Source organism: Halictus rubicundus, chromosome 10 (assembly GCF_050948215.1).
Source record: "Halictus rubicundus isolate RS-2024b chromosome 10, iyHalRubi1_principal, whole genome shotgun sequence".
Lineage (NCBI taxonomy): Eukaryota > Metazoa > Arthropoda > Insecta > Hymenoptera > Halictidae > Halictus > Halictus rubicundus.
The window spans coordinates 8,280,672-8,308,556 of NC_135158.1; the positions used below are offsets into that span (position 1 = coordinate 8,280,672).

The window sequence follows — 27,885 nt, forward strand, 5'->3', positions numbered from 1 at the left end:
TCTGGCTTTGTTCCGACATCCGGACTCCGTGACTTTAGCTCTTCGTCAGTTGCGTACTCTTCCGTTCAAGCAGCTTGTGACATTTTTTTCTGTTACTACAAGATGTTTACTTGGATGAGCCGTGCGAATTTCAACGAGGACCCCGATAATTCCGCGTGCAAAGTCACCATGAAACTGCTAAGGAGACAACAGTAACTGGAAGGTACGTGATCCGGCGTGGTTACGGGTGGCCCGGGTATGTTTATAGCCTGCAAACTCTGACATAGCAATGGCGTACTGTCGCCGTAAAGGCCGTGCCAACAAAATTGTCCCTTGCCTTATTTAGTGTAAGTCAATTGTGCACGCGGGAATCCGCCGGATAAACGGTGGCTGATATGTGGTGTTGCGGCTCATAGTGACAAGAACTATTTGTGTTTCACGGTGATGAAAAGTGGCGTTTTTCGGTGATTATAGTGCCTCGGTTTTCCCTACTGTGGAGTGACCGCCGATTGCTGAGCGGCACGCCATCCTGCTGTAGCTGACTGAGCTCTACATATACTGTAAAGAGATTAAATGCTATGTGAGTTCGGAGCGAGACACGAGTTAGTGTTTTTATTTGTCGACGATATGCCGATTTTAAGCGGAACAGATCTTTTTACACGAGAAATATTATTACTAATAGGTATATATCATACCGCCGTGGAAATCAGCATTGACACGTAAGAAATGATTGATGTGTTTTGTACACCGTTCGTGCGCGCGGTTTATTTATCGTGAAATTCATAAAATAGTGGTTTCTACGGTTGCAAATATTTCAATTTGCCTTTCCGTGAACTAAACGTTCGCGATCGTTTACGTAATAATTAAAATTTTTCAAAACTCTGGCCGAAATTTATTGGTGTTAAAAAGTTTCGTATCATTTTGTTAACGAAGTACGTTCTCCATTGGTATCCGGAAAAATATATGAAAGTATAGGTTTAATTAATTTGTGCTGATGGGTTTAGTCTAGTATCACTTTGCATTAATCAAACTGTTATATCTGTTAGGTTTAGTGAGGTATATTTAATTTTAAAACATGCGGAAATATTTGATTACAAATTCGTATACTTCTCGATTATTCCATGATTCACAGTGTCCGGGGAATTTGTCAAGCAAGAATATTTTGGTTTGATTTTTTAATGCAGCGAAGAATGGGGTACAAAAGTGGAGGATGTCGTCAAGGTCGAAAGCAAACTATACTTTATGATTTTATATAACATATGTTTATGAGCTTTTATTATGTTATTGAATTTTCTGTTATATAAATGATATAATTTATAATATATCATTTATTTAATGTGTTATTTATGTTAAGAGAGTGTAATAATTTTCACTTATTTTATACAAGATTGTAATATAGTTTATAGACTTGAAAGAGACAAACTTTAGTGGAAGCTTGATATCTAAAACAATTAAGGAAGGATGTGGTATATTTATAGGAATACATAGCAACACAGGTCTAGTAGAGGTGCCATGGATGATGAAGAGCGTCTTGAGGGTGAGGAAGAAATGGAATTAGATGAAGCTTCCGATGGTGAGGACGAAGATGAAGAAACAACAGGTATTCCTGTTTCTCCAGCAAATTCTGATCAGTTGCTAGGCTCTGCACCACCAATTCCTGGTAACAGTGAGTATATGTGGTTCTTTTGTTGTGATAATTGGTTTCTAGCATATATAATGCAATATTAAAATTATTAACTTTTAGTGCACAAACACTAATTATTTAAAAATATATATGTTATTTCAGAGGAAGCACAAAAGTTTGTTTCTCTTGCAGTAACCCCGGATGAAGCTTTTCATGATCCTTTACGGTACCAGAAATTTCCACTTCCTGGAGGTAAACCTTTAAATATTAGAAGGGGTCCAGGTAGACCTAGAAAAGAACGTCCACCTGGAATTACTCGTGGTGGCGGTACTCGTAGACCTTTTGGAAGAGGAACTACAAGGGGGAAAGGGTTAGTGTTACATATGAGAATGAGAAAGATTAGCATGATAAATTGTTAAATATAAATATGTATTTATTTAGTCTCGGATATGCAAGAGGTGTACCACGCCGTACTAAAAGTAAAGATGACGACACGCATTCAGAGTCCCCGAGTCCTCTTCGTCTTGGTGAAGATGCCAATCCTGATGGAGAGTCGTCTAACACTGAGAGATGTATGCCAGCACCAGAAGAGCCTCCATATTTTCCAGAACAATGGCAAGAAACCTTAATCTATTAATATTATTTTTTTTTGTTTATGATACATAATGGCATATAGTAATTGTAGCAAAGTATTTATATTTGTGCATACGTATATATCATTAGGCCCGGGAAAGTGTGTGCTCTATGTAATTTGGGTGAACGAAGTCAACTAGGTCAAGGTGAATTGTTAAGATTTACCTGCCCCGAAGGTTTTACTCCTGAGAAGTCCACCAATCGTGACGAAACAACTGATCATCTTGTTGATATATCTACTGGAGACAAAAGTCCACGTACAGCAGGTCCTGGTGCTGTGACTTGCCGTAGGCAGAAGAGTCTAGCTAAGTGCAGGTATTTGAATTTTATGAAGTTCTTGTGCATAAAAAGTAGAGGTGTCCGTAAAACCGTAAATGTCGGATTCCTGCTGGTCGGGACAGATTGAGACGAGTTAGATTTTCGAAAATTTCTGAAAATTGTCCAGAATCCTGATACATTCGAAAACCCGAATATACTCGGGAATCTCAAAATTTTCGAGAACCCATCTCGATCTCGAATAAAATTCTTGTCACGACATTTTTGGGTTTTCGCACACCTCTAATAAAAAGATATATTATTGATATTGTTCAAGCAAAATAATGCTTTGCAGGAATACTAGTCTAACAAATTTTACGGAACCAGTGGAGGAATTAACTATAGTTGGGTATTTAGAAGAACCCGAAATAGGAACATTATTTGAATCAACTGGACACTATTACATTCATCAATCATGCGCAGTATGGTCGAGCAATACCCAAGAGTTAACAACAGAAAGTTTAAGTCCAGCAGTAGTGCAGGCTTCGTCAAGGCGTTGTGCTTATTGTTCTCATTATGGAGCTGGAATTCCTTGCAAAGTAATTCAGTTTCTGCATCTCTTTCATTTTTTCTTCGAAACAGAAAAGAAGAAAGGTTTTTAATTCAGCAAAATATGTTATAACATTGTTCTTTACCAGGTGGCATCGTGCAATCGTTATTTTCATTTACCATGTGCTGCAGCTTCGAGTTGCTTCCAGGATACAAAAAGCTTGTCCCTATTTTGCAGTCAACACCTGGGACAAGTACCACTTCTGCGTAAGTTTTGTGTGAACCGTATATGTTTATAACCCTTAGAGCTAAATAAATTAGTGGGTATATTTACGAGAACGGTTTCCTTTTAGTGAACGGTGACGTTACTTGTATGCAGTGCTGTGGAATGGGGGATGTTTCCAATCTAGTAATGTGTTCTATCTGCGGCCAACATTACCATGGCAGTTGTGTCGGTTTGGCACTACTGCCTGGTGTACGGGCTGGCTGGCAATGTGTATCTTGCAGAGTATGTCAAGTGTGTCGTCAACCAGAAGATGTTTCAAAAGTAATGTTGTGTGAACGTTGTGAAAAAGCGTATCATCCTAGTTGTCTACGACCAATTGTTACATCTATACCTAAATATGGGTGGAAGTGTAAGTGTTGCCGTGTATGTACAGACTGTGGTTCGCGTACACCAGGCGCTGGTCTATCATCACGGTGGCATTCCCATTACACCGTATGTGATTCGTGTTACCAACAAAGGAACAAAGGTTTTTCGTGTCCTCTTTGTAGAAAGGCATATCGGGCTGCCGCGTATAGAGAAATGGTTCAATGTAGTGCATGTAAAAAGTTTGTTCATGGTACCTGTGACCCTGAGGCTGATCCATTAACTTACCAGCATCGTAAGGATTCTAAACCTGACTATGAATATGTTTGTCTACACTGCAAAAACATGGCACTTGTAAAAAGGAAAGATAATATTGATGATTACGGTGGAGACTTAAGTTTAAGTGCGTCGCAAGAGAGTCTGTATGGTGACGGAGATTCATCTGAATTTGATTATCAAGGTGGATCAGAAGAAGCGCTCTATTCTATAGGACTTGGAAAGGGGAAACCGTTCTGCGCATCCAAGATTGCAAAGAAGAGATTAGGACTCGGGAGCGGATTAATTGGGCGACCGAAAGGAATTGGTAAGCTTGGATACCAAAAACGACAAAAGATGACGGAGTTTGGGAGGAAAAGGGGTCCCAAAGCGAAAATGAGAGGTATCTTTGGAGTACCTGGTGTAGGATTACAGGTATAACACACTGTCAATTTTATATTATTTTTAGGGCTATGCGAGAACCCGAATTTCTCGACCCGACATTCTCGGGTTCTCGTACACCTCTAATTATTTTCAATTCTATTTTCCTTTCTTGGAGGTATACGAAATCTTCTGAAACTAATGTTTGTTATTTCAGAGACCGATGTCAGACTCGTTTTCGAAAGAAGATGAACCCGGCATTGAAAATAGACTTGTATTATGTTCAGCAAAAGATAAGTTCGTATTGACCCAAGATATTTGTGTGATGTGTGGTGCAATTGGCACCGATCAGGAGGGGTGCTTAATTGCTTGTGCACAATGTGGTCAATGTTATCACCCTTATTGCGCTAATGTAAAAGTTACTAAGGTAATATTACAAAAGGGTTGGCGGTGCCTTGATTGTACAGTATGCGAAGGTTGCGGAGAAAGGAATGACGAGGGTCGTTTGATTTTATGCGACGATTGTGATATCAGTTATCATATCTACTGCATGGATCCGCCTTTGGATTACGTACCGCACGGTACTTGGAAGTGCAAGTGGTGCGCGCACTGCCAAACATGTGGTTCGAACGATCCAGGATTCAATAGCAGTTGGCAGAAGAATTACACACAGTGTGGCCCTTGTGCATCCCATACTGTCTGCATATCTTGTCAGGAGGCGTACAATGATGGGGATTTAATTATACAATGCATCCAGTGTGAAAGGTGGCTGCATTGTGCATGCGACTCTATCAAGGGCGAGACGGATGCATATAAATGCGCGGAAGAGGGTTATATATGTATACTTTGTCGTCCAAGAGATGTACCACCGCCGCATCTTTTATGCAATCAACCAAAACCACAACCAAACAAATATCCCCGTTCTCCACCACCCACATCACGCAGTCCAGAATTATATAAACCATCTCCTCAACAGTACTTGGTCGACGGTGTTTACCTGTCCGAAGCTGGAATGAATCACATCAAATCATTAACATCCGAACATCAGCAAACGCGGAAGAAAAGGAGAAAAATGCATCCTTTGATAGACAAAGAGGCAGACATCATGGCTACGATAGAGTCCGTGGTTGCTGGCGGCAGTTTAGATAATTCTTTAGAAGAAAATGGAGCAAAATTAGATCTATCCGATGTCAAGGATGAACCTACAGAGGTACTGAAGGAAGGCATGGTGTGGACGCCACGCGGTGACCAACCACCGCCCGAAGGTTTTAGTATTTACACAACTGAGAACGGTATACCAATTTTACGACGTAAACGCCAACGTAACTTGCAAAAGTTAGGTATTGGAGGTTTTATCGTGAGACTACGAGGAACTCGCAAAGACAAGGAGGAAGATGGCGACCCTGAGAAGCAATCGGACTCCACAGTCGGCGTGAGCGATGACAAGCCGAGGAGGAAACCGCAGAGAAGAAAACCAAAGACAAAACTATCAGAATGTTTTCCTCTCTACATGCAAGAAGCATTCTTCGGCAAAGATCTTATGGACACGACCAAAGACAAGGAATTGGAGAGCAGCAGCGAATCGGATAGCGAAAAGAATATGTCCGGGAACGCGGACACCATTCAGCTATCTCAAGATGAATTAAAAGCGATGGAGCAAGTTAAAGCGAAGCAAGAGAAAGAAGAGGAGAAGGTACCTACAGATCCTCCCATCAAACGGGAAGAAATTATGGAGGACGATGGTAGCGACACGGAAGCACTCGGTGACATCTTACCTATCTCAAGTGATTTGCTCGATAGCGACCTTGTCAATACTATTATGAACGAACCCGATGAAGAGTTAGCTAAAGCTAGCGAAGCATTGGATGAGTTGGATGACACACCGGGTACAACTAAAGACGAACTGACAGATATTCTGAGTCCACATTTTAACTTAGAATCAATGGTCAGAGATACGGGATTACCCAACATGGACAGCAAGGATATCGAAGAGATATTTAAAGGGGTTCTAACCGATGAATCCCAAGAATCTCAAGAATCGTCGGTATTTTCCGTTCAAGCTCAACCTCCTCACCCTGCATCCGCTACAACACCTCTTGTGTCCCCTTCACCTCATCCTGGTAAGTGTCTAACTGTATGATTACTATTAAACAGCGGATCTTTATGCAAAATAATAACTCTTCAAGTCAATTGTGGAGAACAAACATTAGATGAAAATGTATTCATTCTTTACATACGATAATTGTAATAAGTCGAAAGTAATGTTATATCATTCTCAAATTATTACTACAAATTATTACAATTACAGGCATACAAACGACAATACCTATACCAAGACCACAAGTACCTGGTGCACTACCCTCTGTTGGTCAATCTAACTTAAATTCTCCGATGAGCTTTCCACCGCCGTCTCCTTATCATTCGGAGTATAGCAAGTAAGTTTACATTTCTACTAGAGACGTGAGAGAACCCGGAAATTTCGGGATTCATGCGCAGCTCTAATTTCTACACGTTGATCGATTGAAAAAAGGAATAATATCCATAATTAACATTTTTTAACTTTTCGTTATACAGTAGCCCACAATTCAGTCCTGCTTTCTCTGAACCACCAAGTCCGTGGGTTAATCCCGACGATGAAGGTACCACACCAGCGGGCAATACAATTTCATACAACCAAAGAAGTAATCTTAAAATGGAAGCCGATGAAGCTTTAGGTGGAGGGGCGACTATATCTTCTGTTCTCTACGCGAATATTAACCATCCGGAATGGAAAACAGAATATCCAGGTTTGTATGATAAATTAATGGATATATGTTAATTTATCTTGCGCGTATGCTTGACTTAGTTAATAATATATTTAACCATATTATTTAAGCTTGGTCAGAAAGATGCAAACAAATATTGAAGAAATGGCGTGCACTGCCCAATGACAAGAAAGCTCCATATTTAACACTAGCACGGGACAATAGAGCTGCAATTCGTATGAAAAAGACTCAACAGGTAGGACTAGTTTCTAGAGGTCTGATTAGCGATAAAGGTGTTAGAGGAAGCGTGAATCTTTTATGTGACATGTATCCACTTTCATCTTCGATGATGTCTTGTGCTAACACACAGGTCAAACTAACAGCTTGTCCTTTGTGTCAAATACCCGTGAAGCTGTTAAGGTTTTAATTGTCGTTAAACCGTTTTGTGAAATCGGGCAAAGTGAAGGCAAGAACACGGTATAGATTACAATTGTTTAAAAAGTCAATAGAAAGTCGTGTTAACTTCCATTCATAGTTCAGTACCATATTTGCTTCATATCGAACGTACTATGCGATTGCTTTTTCTATTGATCATCATTATGAATGTGATTACCATTATCTAATTATAGACGTATATAGACACATATTCTCTATTTACATGAAAGTATAAGTCACAATTTTTCTAACAGTATTCATATCGTCGGATCATGGATTCATTAGAAGCGTAGATGCTAATTTGGTACTATACTAGGAATATCGATCTAAATCTAGTTGCTCCCGATAGCGTCCCCATAAGCTCCTTAGAATCCTTTGGCGAATAATTACCTTTGTATGATGTATTCTGGAAATATGTAAGCCTTGAAATACTATAAACGTAAGTGTGTGAACGAGGCACCCCTTGAACCGACAGATATCCAAGGATATACCAAGCACGACCCCAGTCACTGCAACAAGTGCACCTACCATCATCACCAAACCCGTCACAACTATGACATCAGCTCAAGTTTCTCCAGTAGTAGCTATGGTCTCCAACCAAAGGCAGATCGGACTTTTGACCTCAGTGGCCAGTGAAAAATCACAGGATAAGAACGGAATGACCGTGTCCGCGGCCGGAGTGACAGTATCAACAGCTAGCAGTAATCATCATGCGGAGGTGTGTGCGGTGCAGGGACCGCAGAAGCAGCTAACATCTTCTTCCCCGAGTCCTTCTCCAACATCCACGACCCCTTCTTCTTCACCCAGGCCCAGTTCTGTGAACTCTATTAATTCCATTAACAGCCTGGCCCACCAAGAGATTACCGGTAGCCAGGCTAAAGTAGCTCAGTCGCCAGCCACGCCTTGCACATCAGCAACTGCTTCTTCTTACTGCAACACGGGCGCCGGTGAAGGGCAGCATCAAACGTCACCATCCCAGCAACGTCCCACACCTGCTCACATTACGATCAGTACCAGTACAATCGCTAACAGTCTGACCATCTCTCAGGCATCCCCCACTGCCAACATTATGGTGGGGGTAGGTCCTGTTCGCCAATTATCCTCGGTAGACCACCAGATTAGAGTGCTCACCCCATCTGAAATCATGCGCACCCTCCCTTCCCTCAGCCAGGAGCACTACGATCCGCCACCCACTGCAATTATTCACACTGTACCTGTACAGTCCCCGGCTATGGTGAGCCACCTATTCTGTGCCTCTAGAGTCTTGCCTTGTGCCACGTGTCTGATCGACATTTTTTTAGTGTCCTTCATCTTTTCTGTTTCTTTTTTGGTTCTTAGAATACAAAATAAATTAGAATTATCATAAATCAGTGTCTTGCAAGAATTTCAATCATAGACTAGTTATATGTATTTACTAGAGGTGTGCGAGAACCCGAAAGTTTCGGGTACCCAACGGTTCTCGACGGGTTCTCGACCCGTCCCGATCCCGAATAAAATTCTCGACCCGACATTTTCGGGTTCTCGCACACCTCTAATATTTACCAAAGGTCTGAAATACTTGGTACTCAAAGTAATTTATGTAGTTTTGTGAAGAACCATTGCTATTACTAAATAGTGTTTCAGAACATTGGTTCTTTCCTTATCATAGGTGACTGATTTAATGTTGCACATGTATATATTGAAATGTATTATATTTTATTGATCAGACACTTTTATTAGATAGCAATATACTTTTTCATATTGTAGTATTATGAATTATTTATTTGCGTAAATTCTTACACCGTATGTGGCATGTTGAAGACAACTGGTAGCACACACAGTTTTTTTGTTCTTCCTTATCCATGATGTCCAGAACTGTTTTATATGTAAATTTAAGATATTCCCTTTTCCCATATACTTGAATAAGTATATTGCTTTTTGTGAATTGTGTTGAGTTCCTTTGTAGATTTTTGTTGTAACGTAGCACTTCACTTCTGATCTACGACAAAGTTACAATTAGTTTGACTAACTTTTGTTGCTTTTCCAGATGCTTTTACGTCCTCTTATACTGTGAACTGTTACTTATCGTAATTTATAACGTTGTAACTAAATAAGTACTGCTGTTGATTAATGTCTGACAATGTACTCGAAATTTTTAGTTGCTAACATGAATAACTACTATTTTTTTTTTTTAATTGTACAAAACATTGCATATACATGTTACATTTTACAATTTAACGAGTTGAACCTTTTTATTTTTATTTTACTCGATTCATATGTAACAAAAAGAGTACTTGTTTGTGTACTAAAAAAGAGTACAAACGATACCCCATTTCTATATATTCAGTGATACAGTGCATGAAGACTACTCTAAATTAATTTAAGATGGATGTCTATGGGTGTTCTGTGTGGTAAAGCAGGTTTTTCACATGGACCTTTGATTACATAATATTTACTTTAGATGGTGGCTGGATATTATTATAAATGTGTTGCACATACCAAAACAATGAGATTTCGCTAATTGTATTAATTTAGTAATATGCCATTATTTTACCTGAATGTTCAACTTACAGTACACTTTTGGCTGATTGTCAACTTGCCTTATTGTATATTTTACATCACTTAAAAAGAAAAAGAGAACAAAACAGATCATTATATTCTTTAATTGATTAATCAATTAACTAAATCTTTGAATAGACTAATATGTTATCACTACTTTCAAATTCATATCACATGCTCTCTAATAATAATGGCTGGCAAGGATATAATGATCTTGTATTGTAATCGATTTCATCGCTCTAATAAAATTGTTTTTGGCAGGAACAAGAGCGACTTTCCAATAGAGATCGTTCCAGCAGAGAAGCGGAACAGGAACGTCAATGGAAACAGTTGCAAGCAATGCGACAGCAACAAGCACAGATACAGCAACAAGTTATTCACGAGCAACGTGTACACGGTACAATACCACTCCACTATTCGTAGAGAACATAACAATAATAAGAAATTGTATATAACTCTTTGGTACTTCTCTTTAATAGCTATCGCAAGAGTTCATAGACAAATAAGCGAAGACAATACACCTCAAATGAGTACCGACAATACTACAGGATTAACAACGCAACTACAAGTGTCCACTGCACAGGTAATGCATTATGAGATTTAGAAGATTTTCATTCGCTATTACTAGCCAGCGTGTGTATCAAAACAAATTCGTCATACAAGGCCCTGTATAAACTATGTTTTAATCGATTATGTTGTATGGGAATTGCAGGATGGAAATCATATGGGACCATTGGCGTCACCATCACCTGGATCACGCAACACATTCGCCGCTCCTCCTGTGAAGGTGACACGAGGACTCGCGCCTCAGAGTCCCCATCAGAGTATACCGCGTTTACCCAATCAGCCCTGTGCCACAATGACACGCCCAGTTGGAGCAGTGGTTAGGCCCGGGATGCCGACTAATTTTACGCAACCGCCCTCGCCGTTTTCTCCTCAAGCTCCGCAATCTCCACACGATTTTCCACAATCTCCAGCATCCTCGCAATCTCAGGACCACTTTCAACGTTTCGACAGTAGCGAAGCGTACTCCCAAGGCTCTCAAACACCCAGGTCACAAATATCCGGCACACCCTCGTACTCCACGTCCCCAAGAAGCGACGTGTTCTCTCAACCACCAGGTACACCGCGGCCTATCTTTAATGCTCCGACTACTACTCGCCCTTCCACTCATGTATACGCGCCATCTCGTACACCTGATCCGTATAGTAGCCAACCGCCCACACCCTCCCCTGCTCCAAACTATCCTTCACCGAGACCAGAGTCTCGGCAAGAACCGCAGCCGCCAGAAGTATTCACTCAACAGCCGGAAGTCAATAGACAATTACGAGATCTTCTGCAGCGGCAGCAGCAGTTCAACAAAAAGTTGGATCCTGTGAACCCAACGTGGAATCAAGGTATATTCTTCGGTAAGCTGCTTCTACCCGAAGTATGGATTTCATTGGTTCGCACTTATTTTCAGATGGTCAGAACAATTCCGAAAACAATCAACAGCAATTTGACGCAGCGCATGTACAACTGCCGCAGCATTCTCAGACTGCAAGTAGTACCGGCGAAGGTACATTCAGACATCCCCTTCCTCCTGGAATCGTGAGACCCAGGATGCCCATTCCGGCAAATGTTTTAATACGAAATCAACCTGGTATGCTTTCACAGTGTCGCTAACTTCTTCGGTTGCGAGTGTTGTATTACTTGCCGTTTACATCGAATGATTTCGTAGGTATAAATGCGAGACATCCTGTGGCGGGAAATGTTGACGCTAGAGTGCAAAATATAGATCCGCGAACTAGAATGTTGTTGCAAAGACCTCCAGTCGCTGGGGCTATACCTCAACATTTTCAAGGAAACCAGAACTTGCAGACGCGTATGCCAGCTGTAAGGAATCCTATTACGGAACCGTACGATGTTTTACAGCAACAAAGGTTTCCAGGTATGTCTACTGCGTTATCTAATGTTAACATTTATCGGGGTCACACAAGCGTTACATGATTTCACGTAGGATCGATCGCACGAGGAGCGTGCTTGCAACGTCGGCAACATTGATGATCGCTACGACGTCTGTCGGACGTTCAATACGGACGTTGTTGCATTCTTCGTTTATTATGAAGAAACGCGTCAACGCTCGTGTGACCTTATACACGCTCCTCTGAAATATTTCAACCGAGGAGCATTCATACGCGAGTTGAAGTAAACGGGTACTTAATTATCGAGAATTGTATTATCAGATCCTAATCAAGGACCAGCTATGGGACCCCGCATAGTTCGAGCGCCGCAGGACAATTTGAACCAAGGAATCAGAATGTTAAATGCGCAAGGGATGGTGCGAGCGCCCCTTATTCCAACAACGGTTAGCGAGGCTACTGTCAGTCCTTCAGAGCCGTCCGAGATTCCGGATAACGTCACTGCAGAGCTCGAGAAATTGGAACAAGAGGCAGCACCGATGGTCGAGGTCGAGGGAGTGAGTGCAATATTAGGAGACCTAGACGACGATGACGAGCTGCTCGGTAAGTAATTTAAAGTCTTAATGTTTTATGGTCAATAAATGAATGATCCAAAAGTAACGTGAATTCCATTTAACATTTTATTTCGTTTGCAGCTGAAATGGGAGCAGACTTTAATATCTTGGAATACGCCGATCCAGAACTAGATAACATAACCGGTGGCGAGAAAACAAATATTCTTGATCTAGATTTGGAGCAAGTCGAAGTAGAAACAAAAGACGAGAAGCAGAAAAAAGAAGTAAAGGACGAGGGACGAAAGTCGACGGAGTTGCGCGCCACGAGTGCAGTGCATGCCGATATAAGCGATACCTGTACGACGACCACGGTACAGACACCGACAGAGACCTCAAACGTGCCGACACAAGCACAGACTGTACCACCAATTACTGCAACATCACAAACACCTCAACAACCATCCGCTATCATGCCCCAGTCGCATGCGCAAGCTGTTGTTGTCCAACAACACATGCACCAACATGTTCAGCAAGCTGCTGCAATGGGAAGGCCCATGCCTCCGGGAACACGGTTACTATCGCCTGATGGAGCTGTCGGTGTTGTTACGTCGACCAACACTGTCACTGTTAGCTATCCGTCCACATTCCCTGGGCACCCTCAACGAATACCACAGACACACATTCAAGGTATGGATCTAGGTATGGAGTGTATCTAGAAATATCAGTTTTAACGTTATATCTTTTTATTACAGTATCTCCGCAGCAACGTTTAAGTATGAGAGTAGCAGGTGTACCGAACGTGGCTGGTAGAGTGGTCGCAGTGAACCACATGATCGGGCCACGTATGCCGCTCGCGCCACCACCACCACCACCTCCACCCCCGTATCCTGGACCACCACCACCGTACCCTGGACCCATACAGGTTCGTACTTGCTACATTCGATGTTTTGAAATTTTTGCATCGCTTTAATCTTGAGTATTTTTACGCAATTATATCTAACACTCTCCTCTAACCATATGAGAAACTAAATTTCCGCAGTCTGACAAGTAATAATACGCTTCACGAAGTACGTAACATGGTTCACCTTGACAGACATGAATCTTGGATATCGAGTAAATTTTGTCGATTCTATACAAAATTCCGTGTGGTCCAATAAGATTAGTGTACACACATATCGATTGTACCACATTTATTGATATATCATTTAATATAGTGTAATTAAATATTTACGTTTCTGTAATATTTGACGTCGGATGATACTCTCGGAAATTTATAAGCTTCACTGTACTCTGAATTGTTTCTATACAAAAGTGTCGAGTTTTGTTTGTTGAAAGTACATACACGCAGAAAGAAAATAACGGGAGATTTCGAGTTTTGCTATGAACGTAGGTGTAGGCAAGTAATTTATTTAATATAAGAGTATTTTGGCTGGTAAAATGGTGTTTTGGCCTGGGTGTTGGCAATGCATTGGTGTTGGTGCATGTCTAGATGGGACTGTGCCCAGGTGGGCGGGGTATGACGCGGCCCCCAGTCCATATAGGGCACCCAGTACCGGTGGCAGGTCCACCAATGGCCCCTGTGGTACATACTGGTACACCCGCAATGACACCTCACCCTCACCGAAGACCCTTGCTTCTGCAGGTGAGCAAGACTTGGGGAATTTACAGCATTCAGCACAAAGTATCACCTGCAATGATACCAAGATTTCGAGAATTTCAATATTTTTAGCACCACCTCTTTTCCTTCTATCTTTAAAGTACTCCATAGTTGCAAGAAATGCGATTCAATTAATAAATCGTGAAATATATTTGATTACACTAGTTACTACTTAGGAAAGGATTTTCATAATTCTATCAATGTCACTTTGATCTTCTCGATGTATACTTTTATTTTAACATATCAATTTGCTAATGATAATGTTAATAGGAACGGTATTCGAAAAGTGTACGAGTATTACTCAGAGACTGTAATTACAATGAATTTTGATGAATATTTGCTACTTCTATGTAACGATTATAAAATATGTTGCATTTATATGTGTGCATGCACTGCTACAAACAAGGAAGAACATTTAAGCTTGAAAAATCTGTTTACATGAAATTGTCGATATTTGCTTAAATACAATTTGAAGTTCTATTCATGTTCACATATCAAGTTATAGAATTTGATAAGAGCGATCGTAGGGGTAATACACTTGCATGTTTGTATTTTTTGATTAGCCGGAATGGTCAGTGTGCTTTGTTTTAATCTATAATAAATTGATCCGATGGTCTATTTAAATTTATGATATTCTGTGAAATCGTTGAAAGTTAGATAAGCTGTCAGTAGTCGTTTTCACAGGAACAACCATTGTTGCTGGAGGAACTGTTGGAGCAAGAAAAACGTGAACAAGAGAAGCAACAGCAGCAGCAACAACAACAGCAGCAGCAGCAACAACAACAACAACAACAACACCCGAGCGATAACACAAGTTCTGGAGGGCCTCTCCTTAGTGACAGTGAGTTTGAAAGATTTAAAGCAGACGTTTTGGGTTCTGCACCTCTTGCTTCTCCTCCACAAGGAATTACATCAGTACCTGGAGGAGTTCCTGTAATTAGGCCACCTTGTACGCCAAGACCACCATCCGCTCCAGGTACCAGTTGGCAACAATCAGTATCAGTGCCAGATGCTTCGAAACTAACAACCCAAGTGCCAAGGCAACCAATTGCTACACAAACACCGCCTGAACGTTAGTATCACGAGCGTGTATTCGCCTCGTTTAATTTGTTCCATACTCGTACGATGTGCACACTGTTCTCGTTAAACCTTCAATACTCAATTAATACTCTACATATACCCCGTGACAATTCTATAAGATACTGTATAAAACCATACAAGTCTGTATTATAAAAATCTGTATTGCAGTTTTACTTGAGAAGACTTCAACGTCATATTGTAATCAATATTTCTGACAATTACATTTCATTTAAAAAACGCGGGTGATCGTCTAAAAACACTGATTTTAGGGGAAAGACAGTCATCTTAATGCACGCACTAAATTCTAAACTGATAGCGTGACAGATAACAGTAGAAATCAGCGTAAGAAACAGATCTCTGAACAGTTTGAGAAAAATAAAGAGTACGTACCGTTTGAAAAACCGTAAACCAATTAGCAGCCATCACAAGGAGACACGATTAGGTTTTGCGGAACAATAATTTTTTCTGAATTTTTTCATAACCCAGGTTTGTATGCTGTTGTATAGTGTCTTATACTGTTGTCGCGAGATCTATGTAGATACATATGTATCTATAATTGGAACTTGAATCTTGAATCGCATCGTCCAGCGATTACATCAGTACGGCACAACTCAAACGAGACAAGTGCATCTAGATGTCGGCACGAAATCTAACTTGTATTTTTCGGTACTTACAGCAAGGGTTGCTACCTTCAACATTTCCCAAATACCAGCTCCACCCACGCCGCCGGAGACAATCGTGAACGAACAGGATCGCCAAGCACAAGCGCAGTATGAACAGTGGCTGAACCATCAGCATCAAGTGCTGACCCAGCAACTGAAGTATTACGAAACTGAGGTACAAAAGCTGCGTAAAATACGAAAAGTAAGGATAGAATATTTTTCTGTTGCGGTGTTTTCTGTTTTCTAGTCTCGCACAATGCGGATTCATTACAGTTACACTCTTCCGTAATTTTACAGTCCCTCAATAGTAAACAACGGCAACTCCGGAAATCCGGGAACGAACTGACGGAGAACGACGCGGCCGAGCTACAACGGATCTCCAGCGAGCAGGCCATACTGCAGAAGCACCTGGATGCGAGTCGCAAACAAACCCGACAGCACGGGATGCTGATACAGGAGTATCAAAGCAAACAACAGCAGAGACAGCCTCAACAGCAGAGCAGCGAGCCATGTTCGCCATTGATGTCACCATCCCAACAGTCGCCGATGCACAGTCCTGCGGCGGTCGTTTCACAGAGTCCAGGCCCTGGAAATGTCGCTACAAGCATGATACAGCATTCGCCAGCCACTCCCATCATTCAGCACAGTCCAAACCCACCGTTGCTCCAACACAGTCCCGGCAACCCGCAATCCGGTAATCCTGGAACAATGTCTCCTCACAACATGCAGCAGTCGCCCAGAATCGGAACTCCGCACTCTCAGAGCGAAGAAAGTCCTTTCAGTCCTGGTGCTATGCCGTCTCCAGGAATGTGTGTACCCACAGCCACCAGAATGACGTCGCCTCAACATCGCGCCATTATCACTGGGAGACTTGCAACCAGCCCGGGCGCGTTTACTCCAGACGCGCGAAACACACAGCAAATCATTTCGGATCAAGGCGTCAGGGTTCACAGTCTCACTCAACGTTTCGTCCGTCCGCCTGCTGTCGGAGAACCCGGGCAAAGACCCAGAATGCAATTGCAAGGAGGAATCGTGTACGGACAACGTTCGCCGCTTGGGAGCCCGCAACCTACGCAACAAACTTTGATCAATCAACAACACCAACAGATGCTTCAGCGTCAACAGATCATTCAACAGCAACACGACAACGTTGGAATCCTCCAAGATGGGCAGAACACTATAAGCCAGCGCACCCTACAAATGGCGCAACAGAGACAACAACTGCTCCAACAGCAGCAGCAGCAACAGCAAATAGTACAGCAACAGAGACAACAGTTCTTGCAGATGCAACAGCAGCAACAACAACAACAGCAACAGCAGCAACATAGCATGCAGAAGCCGCCAAGTTCACCGATGGTTTCGCAGCCAGCAAATTCTCCGAGTCCTCAACTCCACCAACAGATCCAACAGAATTATGGGCAACCACCGAGCTCGCCTATGCCCCGAAGTCCAATGGTTCAACAAACGATGGGATCACCGATGCTTCAACAACAATTGAGTCAAACTTCGCAACCTCCTAGTCCTATGAACACTAGGATCCACACTCATCCACCCAGTTCACCGATGATATCTCAGTATCAACCACCGAGTCCCATGTCTCGCAACCATCCTTCAACGTCACCGATGTTGCAACACCAATTGAGCAACGCGCATCATCCTCCAACGAATCAACCACCCAGCTCTCCGATGCCCAGGAGTCCGATGGTCGGTGGGTCTCCCATGCAAATGCAAAGAAGACAGTCTACCGGTAATAGTCCAGCGATGCCGGATCGGCCACAGAGCGTAGAGAACCCGGGAACCCCAAGGACACCCCACACTCCACACACACCGCACACGCCACACGGTGCTTACACGGCTCAGAGTTCTAGCAACATCTCGATGTCGACTGATCAGCAACAACAGATACAGCAACCGCACCAACATCAACAACAATCGGTACAACAAGAACAAACACAGTCGACGGAGCATACAAGCAGAGGCGGTGGGAATCCGCATAATCCGATGAATCCGATTCCATTGTTAAGCAGCTTTGGACGATTCGGCTATTTCAAGCTCGGGTTGAGAGGCGGTTCTCCGATGTGGTCGACGAAAGCAGAGACCAGCAAAGGAAAAACCTCGGAATCGCATCTGTTGAACATCGACGAGAAACCTAACACATCCGTGGTTGTGCACCGAAAGACAGGCATTCCCCAATCGAAGATTAATTCTTTAGTCTGCGCCGATTACAATGATTTCGACGACGACTCCCACACCCCGCCACAGACACCACCAACCACTTTGGAGAACAAACAAACAACGTCGTTGTCCGATAACGGACCGTTGACCCTAGGTAGTCCAAGTAGCAAATTGGAGCCGATTCCCGACACAACGGATTACGACGACGATAAGACTATAGTGAACACCGAGGTAACGTTGAGCTCCACCGCGCAACGGGACAGTGACGATATCACGGTGATAGATCAATTTGGTGACTCGGATCTCGTCGACGTGATATCGGGACCCCTCGAAGGCGACATGCCTGAGGAATACGTGTTGTTCGAACCTGGAATGGTTGTAGATCTGTCCGCGGACAGCAACGATTCTCTCTGTCACGCGCTGGTCAACGAAGGCAGCCAAGGACACGATTTAGTTCAAATATTGGAAATCGAGAATTCTGAATCTCAGACGGATGAACCGATACTCAGCGACGAGGATCTTATACCGTCTCACGCGAGAAACAAAAAGGGCCTTAGGCTGGACATAGTGAGGACGTTGCAATCTGGAAAGAGGTTGGTAGCGGTTACAGACACCCCTGAATCGCCGGATCAAGAGGAGCTCCAGGTGGACCCCTCGCCTGGATCGTACATGGACCAATCGCCCGAACAGGACCTCATGGTCTCTTTCGTCAGTGAATCCGAAGTTGTAATTATTGACCCTAGTACAAAGTCGCCGGAAGATAATTTGTCGAAAGAGTCGTGCACAGAGGAAGTCGAGAAGACGGATAGCATCAGTGTCCCGGAACCGTTGAAAGAGAACGCCGTTCCCGAGTTGGTCGCGGAGGATCAATCAAAATCCCAGAAAGAATCAAAGCAGAATAGAAGCCCCACGTCGTTTGTGTTTTCCGAGAAGGTATTGTATAATCAAATCCCCCCATCTAGTGTGCACCACGCGAACATTGGCGTCACGTCAGTGAGCAAGCCGACAGTCTCGTTATCTACACTCGGAAGTGCAAATATTAGTACCAGCAATGTAAACACATCTACCACGTCTGCGAACGTATTAGTAGCCACCGACTCGGCTGTTAAATCGACCCCGGTGTTTACAACTTTAAGCGTTACAAAGGACACGGTATCTACTTCGTTCAATAATAAAAAACAACTGCCATCAACCATGGCGAGCATCGTCGCGGACGCCAAAATCGCGGCCAAACTTAGTCAGACGGCTTTAGAAAATATCAATGTCAGCACACAGAACGCAATCAAGACAGACTTGCTGCCGAAAGTGAGTTCACCGAGTACGGAAATTTCGAAGCCTGTCACGTCTTCGGACAAGCTCACGATATCAGCGCCTAGCGTGCACAACGAGTACACGAGTTTCTTACAAAACACCATCACGACCACGCTGGGGACGCTGAGCAATCCTACGAAATTAGTCCTGAGCGTCCAGCCGACCTCTGTCACACTGTCTACGCCAAAAATGTCTATACCCGACCTCCCTAAAAAGGAAACCGTAAATAATACGATGGCAGTGACGAAAGAGAATCAGCTGGAGACTTTCGACAAAACTCCAAAAATGAAAAACGAGAAAGATGAGACTGATCACTCGGGGAAGAGTCTGGACGAGAACAATGTGGATTCGTTGAGCGTAAGTATTGCTACCAGTTCAACGGTAGGCCCAGAGTTAGCGTCGTTGGATGACAAGAAGAACGACCCCTTGAACACGACGGACGAATTGGAAAGCATGCTGGAAGCGATTCATAATCCTGCTGAGAACGCCATAAGCAGGGAGACTGCTCACGCGGACAGTAAGTCAGACGCTGTTTCGTTAAAGAGGGTATCACCTGTGACGGATGATTTATCGTTGGTAAATATTTTAGAAAATGACGCGGAGTCTGTTGAGAATGAAAACAAAGATGAGACTGTGACAACCACCGAAGCGCAAAGGATTAGCAATAAACCAAAGGAAATCGAGACGAGCATGGTCGATACCAGTACGTTGAGCGTACCGCAGAAAGAGAAGAAACACCAACACGATGACTTGTGCTCAGACATTGAAACGAGCAAGCCGTATGTACAGCACTGTCTGAACGAGGAGAAGAGCATGATGGACGAGTCATCCGATGATATACTGGACATGCTGCACAACATAATATCCTCGAAACCGGAAATGGCCAACAGTGAAATCCTTCAGGAGGATAGATCCAGGAAGTCGATGCTGTACGAACTGCCGACACCGTTGGACACGTTGCCTTTGAACATTCTTCAGGATTCTTTGATGGATTTAGAGCAGGAACCCTCGGACAACGAACACCTGTTGACGAGCGAGAGCAAAGGACCAAAGTCACGGAAAGCGAGTTCTCCACCTGTGGAGCCCGCGCCGAAGAAGAGCTCTCCGGTTCCCCATCAGAGCGCTCCACTGGTGGTGAGCACCATAGCGCAGTTGCAGAAGTGCACGACGACGGTGCCGCATCTCTCTCCGCTTTCGAAGCCTACCGAGCTGACCTCGAACGTCGCGAACGTCTCGCACCAGCTGCGAACGTTGCTCTCCTCTCTGCAAACAAACCATTCGCAGAACTGTACATCCGTGAATCAAACAGCGATCGTAACCATGGTGTCGTCATCGATCACGGGCCCAAAAATGGGAAATATACTGTCGACGACGAGCACGTCCACCCCACCAAATTCTGTAAATAATCTGCATAGTAACGCGAACGTTCGTCTGCAGACGTGCATGACCACCTCTCATTCGACGACGCCGAGCAAAGCCGACTTAGAGACTACCACATCTAGTTATACTCCACATACAAAAGAAAGTACAAATTCTACAGTAAGCGTTGTTTCTACTTTGTGTAAAGTCATGCCTTCGGAACCATTTTTACGAGTTACTTCCAGCGGGATACAGTCGCAACCTAGCAGTAACCTTTCTCTACAAACGTCGTCTGTGATCACCCCTAGACCGCCGACCAATTCCGGGATCTCGATTACCTCGAACGCGATGCTGAACGCTATGCTGGCCGGTACCAATTCCGCAAAACCCACCATTGCCGGTCTCCGAACGAACACCGCTCCAACGCAAGCCAGCAATCTGCTGAGCTCGGTCATGGCAACCTCGGTGCAACGCACGCAGAGTCTGCAAGCGATACTGCAAGTAAGTTCGGGTGTTTGTTCGGCCCCGTCCCGTGTCGTTGTTAACGCTACTTCAACCACAGTCACGACGTCCATGCAGTGCGTCAGAACGATCGTGCCACCGATAGTTACGACCAGCAGCAGCAATAACATCAACGTCACCACCAGCATATTGCAATCCACGTTGTCGCAGACTCCGACTCTTTTACACTCACAACTTACCTCCGGACAGAACCAATACAAACCGGCTGGACACTTATCGGTGGACAGCAAGAACACCGACCTCGAGAGATTGGCTCAGAGCACACCCTCGAAGAAGGACCAGGAAGAATCGAACTGCAAACCGCAGCCGGTGCTCGAGAAACCTCCGACTACCAGATCAGAGTTGGAGATCAACAAAAGTACCACCGGTTCGCATCGAATGGAGGAGTCGCAGAACGTGTTGTTGAAGCAATTGTTGCAGAACACCGCGTGTGCGACCACTACATTGTCTTCTGGGTCTTCTCAAGGACCTAGCTTGCCACTGGTACCATCGCTGGAGGCACAACTAGCGAGACCTGTGCCGCCTACACCGTTTTCCGTGTTACCACCCCTGTTGAACGAAGTGCCGGCGCCCAAGGTCACCACCAACAAACAGGTTCTCAACAGGGAGACGTCGTTTCTATCGCAGACAGTGACACCGTTGAAGGTACAGAGTCCTCCGACCAAAGAAGAACCACCGAAACCACCTCCGCCGCTGTCAACCTCTGCGCCGGTGTTGTCGCAGCAACGCGTGGCCGACAGTTTCCCGAAGCAACAGCTAACGCAACAGCAGCCCGTAAAGACCAGCCCTATCTCGTCTCAAGGGAACCAACAGCCTACAACCACCGTGACCAAACAACAAGCACCGTCGCACACGGCGAAACCGGCTGACACGACCGCTCCTGTGAAGCAAGAATGTGTCAGTACTCAACCACAAGCGAAACCTAGCAGCGACTCTGTTATCAACAACACCGTTCAGGTCCCGCAACAATGTGCAGTGCCGGCTTCGATGGCCGCCGTCTCGCGAGTCGTGCCGCAGCCGAAGCCCGCGATCACAACAGTAGCTTGTAAAAATATACAGTCCACGACGACGCAACAAGCACCGAGTGCTATCCAAGTGACACAGACATTGACCACCGTCACGACCACTACCCAGCCGCAAACGCAACCTCAGCCCCAAATACCAGCCACCCCGAAACCCATTGTTTCGCCGCAACAACCATCCCCACACGTAAATACAATACCGCCATCAGTGCCTCATACGGTGTCTCATACTGTGGGTCACCAAGCCCAGGCGTCACAGGGTGCAAATGCACAACACGCAGTGCCTTTAGTGGAAGTCAAAAAGGAAGTTCTTGATGAAGTTCTATCTAGTGGTACACCTACCCAATTAACCGATACCAAAGAGTTTCTTACTGCCAAAGAGGAGCTTATCGACGGATCGATTGACGACAAAACTGGTACGTGACCGACCGCGTTTCTGAGCGTTATCCTTGGAACGTGTCCACGGAGGTATAAAGAATAGTACTTTATATTTCAGATCTCAAGAAGTTGAAAAGGCGACAGTATCAACAAAAACGGAAACAAAGCCAGGGAAAAGACGCGGCGACAGCACCACAGAAGAAGCGTGCTAGGAAAGTGTCCCGCTTAGACGAGGATTATGACACGTTCATCGAGAATATAATGTCACAATTGCGACAACTTCAGCCAATGGCAGTATTAGAACCCCTTCTAGGCAAGAATTACGGCGTATGTCCTATCTTTGGCTCGGGAGACTTGACTAAAATCGGAAGTCAGAAGGACTACAGTACCAGGACAGGGGACTTATCGGGTTCCTACGGATCTGCTACATTGCCGGGTATATCTGATCATTACAACACGCAGCCGTTTGGCGAATTAGAACCGTTACCACCTCAGCAACCTGCTTCTACTCAACGAGGATTCTACGATCAAGAGTTTCCACCCCTTAAATTGGACGATTGTAAGCATCCGTTTACGAATAGACCCTTTTGCAAATTCAAAGAACAATTAGTTGTATAATCGTATTCAATTTTCAGCCGATGAAAAGAAGGAAAATTCTTTGTCAGCAAATCGTGATGTCGATTCTCCTGATACCATAGTTAGTTCGTCTTCACCCGAATGCGTTATTCCGGAATTTATACACCGGTTTCCTGGTTTGAGACTGATCGAAGAAGAGTCGGACGAGGAATCCGATTGGTTGAAACGAGTGTCACCGGTAATACCTTTGATATCGCCGATACCGATCAGACTGAAACCAACTTATGCGAGGGATATGGCTAAGCAGGACAAAGAGAATCTCGGAATACCAAGGTTTGCGAAGTTTAATTACCTTTACAAATAACATTTGGATTGATTGAAGTTTTTTGTGATTCTAATATTATCATTCGATCTATTTTATATGAAGTAGGCTCGGAAAGTCACCTCCAATACCTCTTAGGGATGGCAACGTAACAGTTACATTGACTTTGAACAGTCAGGCCGCAGACGACATAATGGGAGTACTTAAAGACTTGGCTAATATTTTAAACATAGCTCCTCCCACTGGTTACCAGATAGTAGAACGTACCACTACTCCCCCTAGTCAGAAATTAGGTCTTTATAGAACCAAGGGAAAAGATGGTAAAGAGGGAGGTGTGTATCTATCTTGCGAGCACTGATTTTAGTTTTATAGATGTAGACATTTCTTTATTAGTTGACTTTACAGCTCCGATTGATATACAAAGTATTTTGAATGGCGCTGCGAAATTCTGTCGTCATTGCGAGGTTGTGATATTGAATAGTTTAATAAGGAAGAAAGTATCAGACTTACCATTCTTAAGTAAGGAAGAAGCGGAGCCTGGTGACGAGTTATGTTTCTGCTCGGCAGCCTGTTACATGCAGTTCGCCCTTATGCATAGGACACCATCCAATACACAATACAAGGTAACTATATCGTTCTCAAATGGCATGCATTTCATGCCATGAGTTTTCAATATGACATTTAAAAATTATTAATATGATACAAATTTACATATCATCGAATTGAAAATTATTTTCAGGCTGCGACCATAGTAGATCACCTATGTCACAAGGTGGAAAATAAGATTTTGGACGACGATTTCAAAAAAGGAAAGAAGTTTTTAGGCAAACAGACGATCGATCCTGCCGAAACTATGGATATAGATCAGCCAGAGAAGGAGCCCGAGGTGAAGGTGAAGACCGAGAAGGAAGATCAGGATGTTCCTGAGGTGAAAGACGACGCGATGGAGGAGAAGCGGCCAAAGAAACACGCGGCTGCGGAGGAACATTCGAACGAATCGACAGAGACGACACAACCGCCTGCGAAAGTATGGAGAGGCTTAAGATACAAGTCTTGGTCGGTTGGCTCGATCCAACCGTCTACAAAATATAAAAAGCCCACCGACAAAGAAATCACGGAGGTACAAAAATGCTCTTCTTAATTTTCCATTTAATAGTTAATAAGTTTTTTTATGATAATGAATGATACGATTCTAATAACGATGTTATTTATCTGCTTGCAGATGCTGTTCCGTATGGGGGTGACTGTGGTGCCTGCCAAAACGGAAGACAGTCGACGATGCATGTTTTGCCACAGTCAAGGTGATGGTACAGCCGACGGCCCCGCCAGACTACTTAATTTTGACGTCGACAAATGGGTACACCTGAACTGTGCCCTGTGGTCGGAAGATGTGTATGAAACTGTAAATGGTGCCTTGATGAATCTCGATACCGCTTTGCAACATAGTCTTGTATTAAATTGCATTCTTTGCGAGAAACCCGGAGCGACAGTAAAATGCTTTAAAATGCGCTGTACCAATGTCTACCACCTTGGCTGCGCTGTCAAAGATGGCTGTGTTTTTTATAAGAATAAGGTAAGCGAACGGAAAACATCGATGGACGTTGATCCCACCATTTCTACTTGGTCGTACTATAAATAATTTCTTTGTTTAGAGTACCTATTGTTCTCAACACGTGCAAAAGAACGAGAAAGACAATGAACTGACGACACTGTCCGTGTACAGAAGAGTGTATGTCAATCGTGACGAAAACAGACAAGTCGCAGCTGTGATGCATCATTCGGAGCACAATCACCTTCTGAGAGTCGGGAGCCTAATATTCTTGAGCGTCGGTCAGCTACTTCCGCATCAACTCGCCAACTTTCACACACCGAACTACATATACCCGGTCGGCTACAAGATCGTTCGATTCTATTGGAGCATGAGGAGGCCGAACAAGAGGTGTCGGTACGTGTGTTCCATCCACGATGTCTCCGGTCGGCCCGAGTTTCGGGTGCTGGTCCAGGAACCGCTTCAAGAGGACGTCGAGCTACGGGATGCCACGCCTCGCGCTGTCTGGAACCGGATTCTCGAGCCGCTCGCCGAGCTACGAAGATCGACGCACAGTGTCCAGCTATTCCCGCGTTACGTCTCCGGCGAGGATTTGTTCGGGCTGACCGAGCCAGCGGTCGTTCGTGTTCTCGAAAGTCTTCCAGGCATAGAAACCTTAACCGATTACAGATTTAAATACGGTCGGAACCCCCTGTTAGAATTACCGTTAGCAATTAATCCCACCGGCAGCGCAAGGACCGAGGCTCGTCTACGAAATCAGCTTCCCTGGAAGAGGCCGCACACACAGCGCACAGGATCTTCGGCTCGGGCCACGTTCGTCCCCACTGCGACCGTTGCGGGCGAAGTGGCCTGCCCATACTCGAAACAATTCGTTCATTCCAAAAGTTCGCAGTACAAGAAGATGAAACAAGAATGGCGCAACAACGTCTATCTAGCGCGCTCGAAAATCCAGGGCTTGGGACTGTATGCTGCGCGTGATTTGGAGAAACACACTATGGTCATCGAGTACATCGGGGAAATCATTCGTACTGAGCTGGCTGAGACTAGGGAGAAGCAGTATGAAGCAAGGGTACGTTCTTCATTGCGTAGAAGATCACTGACTCGGTTCTTTTTTGTTCAACTGTAATTTACACAAGAGTAACATTGAACTTGTTTGTTACAGAATCGTGGTATTTACATGTTTCGCCTAGACGAGGAGAGAGTGGTAGATGCGACGTTGTGTGGAGGCCTCGCGAGGTATATCAACCACTCTTGTAACCCGAATTGTGTCGCTGAAATCGTTGAGGTCGAACGTGATCTTAGAATCATAATCTTTGCAAAGCGAAGAATCTCACGTGGCGAGGAGGTACGTAAAAAAATCACATTGTACTTCTTTTATTGTCACAGCACGGTTGTGAAAAATGATTATTGCTGTTCGCAGCTGGCATATGATTATAAATTCGACATTGAGGATGACCAGCACAAGATAGCATGCGCATGTGGCGCGCCTAACTGCCGCAAGTGGATGAACTAAAGCTCGATCCACCGTTGTTATTGTTACTACGTTATTGGGTAGGTTTTACATGAAGAAAAAAAATATATAAATAAATAAATATATATATATACATATATATATATATGATAGACACATTATTTAATTTGTAAAGTGCCATTGCAGTTTGACTAATTGATTCATAGTGAAGTTGGTGCTATGCCATCACAACATTCCTCCAAAGTTGTACAATATTAGTTTTACTTTACAAAACATAGAAACATTGATCGCTTGTATATTACGGATACATTTGAGGACACGACGCGGAAATAATTGCGAAACAAATTTTATGGGTCGTGTGTATGTATACAGGAAGTTTGTATCTTTGTATGTTGAGTAGAGTCAACGTTTAGTTGACCGAATATTGTAATATAAATCGTTTATTAATTATTATTGCATATACATTGCACTGTATCTGTACATAAGTAGAGATCCATGTTATTTTGAATCACCAGATGAATTATGTAAAGTAACAGTATCTAATTTAGAATTATATACAATTATAACTATTTCATTATATGATAATAAATCCGTACAAAATCTACTGATACCTTTCGTTTTTGTAAATACCTTCTTTGTGTAATACAGTATCACGATAATATAATTAATATTTTACTCTAATGATGTACGTATATAGCTTTTCCCTGTAATGACTATTCATATTGTATCGCAAAATAAATCTCTATACGTACAGATTTATTTTTACAAGTCCTGTTTATAGAACTTTTCTTGAACCTCATGACAAATTATGTTCAACGCAAGTTGCACTATATTTACATAGTAAATTTTTTAAAAGAGACACATTTTGGAGATTTATTTTATCGGAGAAAATTTTTGGAAGAATCTAAGAGAAGAATGTCTTCTTCAAGTGCATACATTTTCTATGAAAATATAGACGTAGTACTGTGCTAAAACAGTCTCGAATTATAAAAATTGTAACAAAAGGACATAAAGGCACAGACAAGGTATCTCGTCTGTGATAAAGGTTCTCATGTAGGGAATTGAAACAAAAAAGCTGAAACGGTTTATGTTCACAATTTTATTCTCGTAATCGTAAAATGATATTTACAAAGGAATATATCGCATGTACAGACAGTACACAGTCATTCATCGAGTTTCGGTTAGCATAAGAGGAATACAAGAAGTTGAAACAATATGTACAGTGAGTATTTCGCTATAGGGGCGCTTCGCGATCGTTTAATTTATACAGAGCAAATACAACCGATTCTTTGTGAAGATCAATTGTGCAATTGAAACGAGAAAAAGGAAAGAAAAAACCAAAAAAAAAAAAACATGTGGAAGGA

General features: G+C 43.4%; 1 protein-coding gene across 12 annotated transcripts; it reads left to right on the forward strand.

Annotated features, from left to right (window-relative positions):
* Nucleotides 1-42: 42 nt before the first annotated feature.
* LOC143358161 (uncharacterized) lies at nucleotides 43-27,126 on the forward strand. Of its 12 annotated transcripts, XM_076795106.1 has the most exons (35): nucleotides 43-202; nucleotides 1,458-1,645; nucleotides 1,766-1,973; nucleotides 2,045-2,218; nucleotides 2,327-2,551; nucleotides 2,847-3,090; nucleotides 3,190-3,307; nucleotides 3,394-4,319; nucleotides 4,483-6,385; nucleotides 6,574-6,700; nucleotides 6,840-7,051; nucleotides 7,141-7,265; nucleotides 7,920-8,162; nucleotides 10,244-10,379; nucleotides 10,462-10,565; nucleotides 10,695-11,379; nucleotides 11,445-11,624; nucleotides 11,703-11,912; nucleotides 12,208-12,486; nucleotides 12,579-13,136; nucleotides 13,190-13,359; nucleotides 13,927-14,079; nucleotides 14,767-14,935; nucleotides 14,999-15,166; nucleotides 15,851-16,038; nucleotides 16,134-22,641; nucleotides 22,722-23,162; nucleotides 23,239-23,512; nucleotides 23,607-23,833; nucleotides 23,895-24,124; nucleotides 24,241-24,621; nucleotides 24,724-25,074; nucleotides 25,154-26,119; nucleotides 26,213-26,395; nucleotides 26,471-27,126. In XM_076795106.1, exons 2-35 carry the CDS (start codon nucleotides 1,492-1,494, stop codon nucleotides 26,561-26,563), a joined length of 17,313 nt encoding a protein of 5,770 aa, XP_076651221.1. In that variant the 5' UTR covers nucleotides 43-202; nucleotides 1,458-1,491; the 3' UTR covers nucleotides 26,564-27,126. The 12 variants fall into 12 exon arrangements, with proteins under 12 accessions (XP_076651221.1, XP_076651212.1, XP_076651215.1 ...); XM_076795097.1 differs by having other exon boundaries at nucleotides 14,767-15,166; XM_076795100.1 differs by having other exon boundaries at nucleotides 14,767-15,166; nucleotides 23,907-24,124.
* Nucleotides 27,127-27,885: the final 759 nt, after the last annotated feature.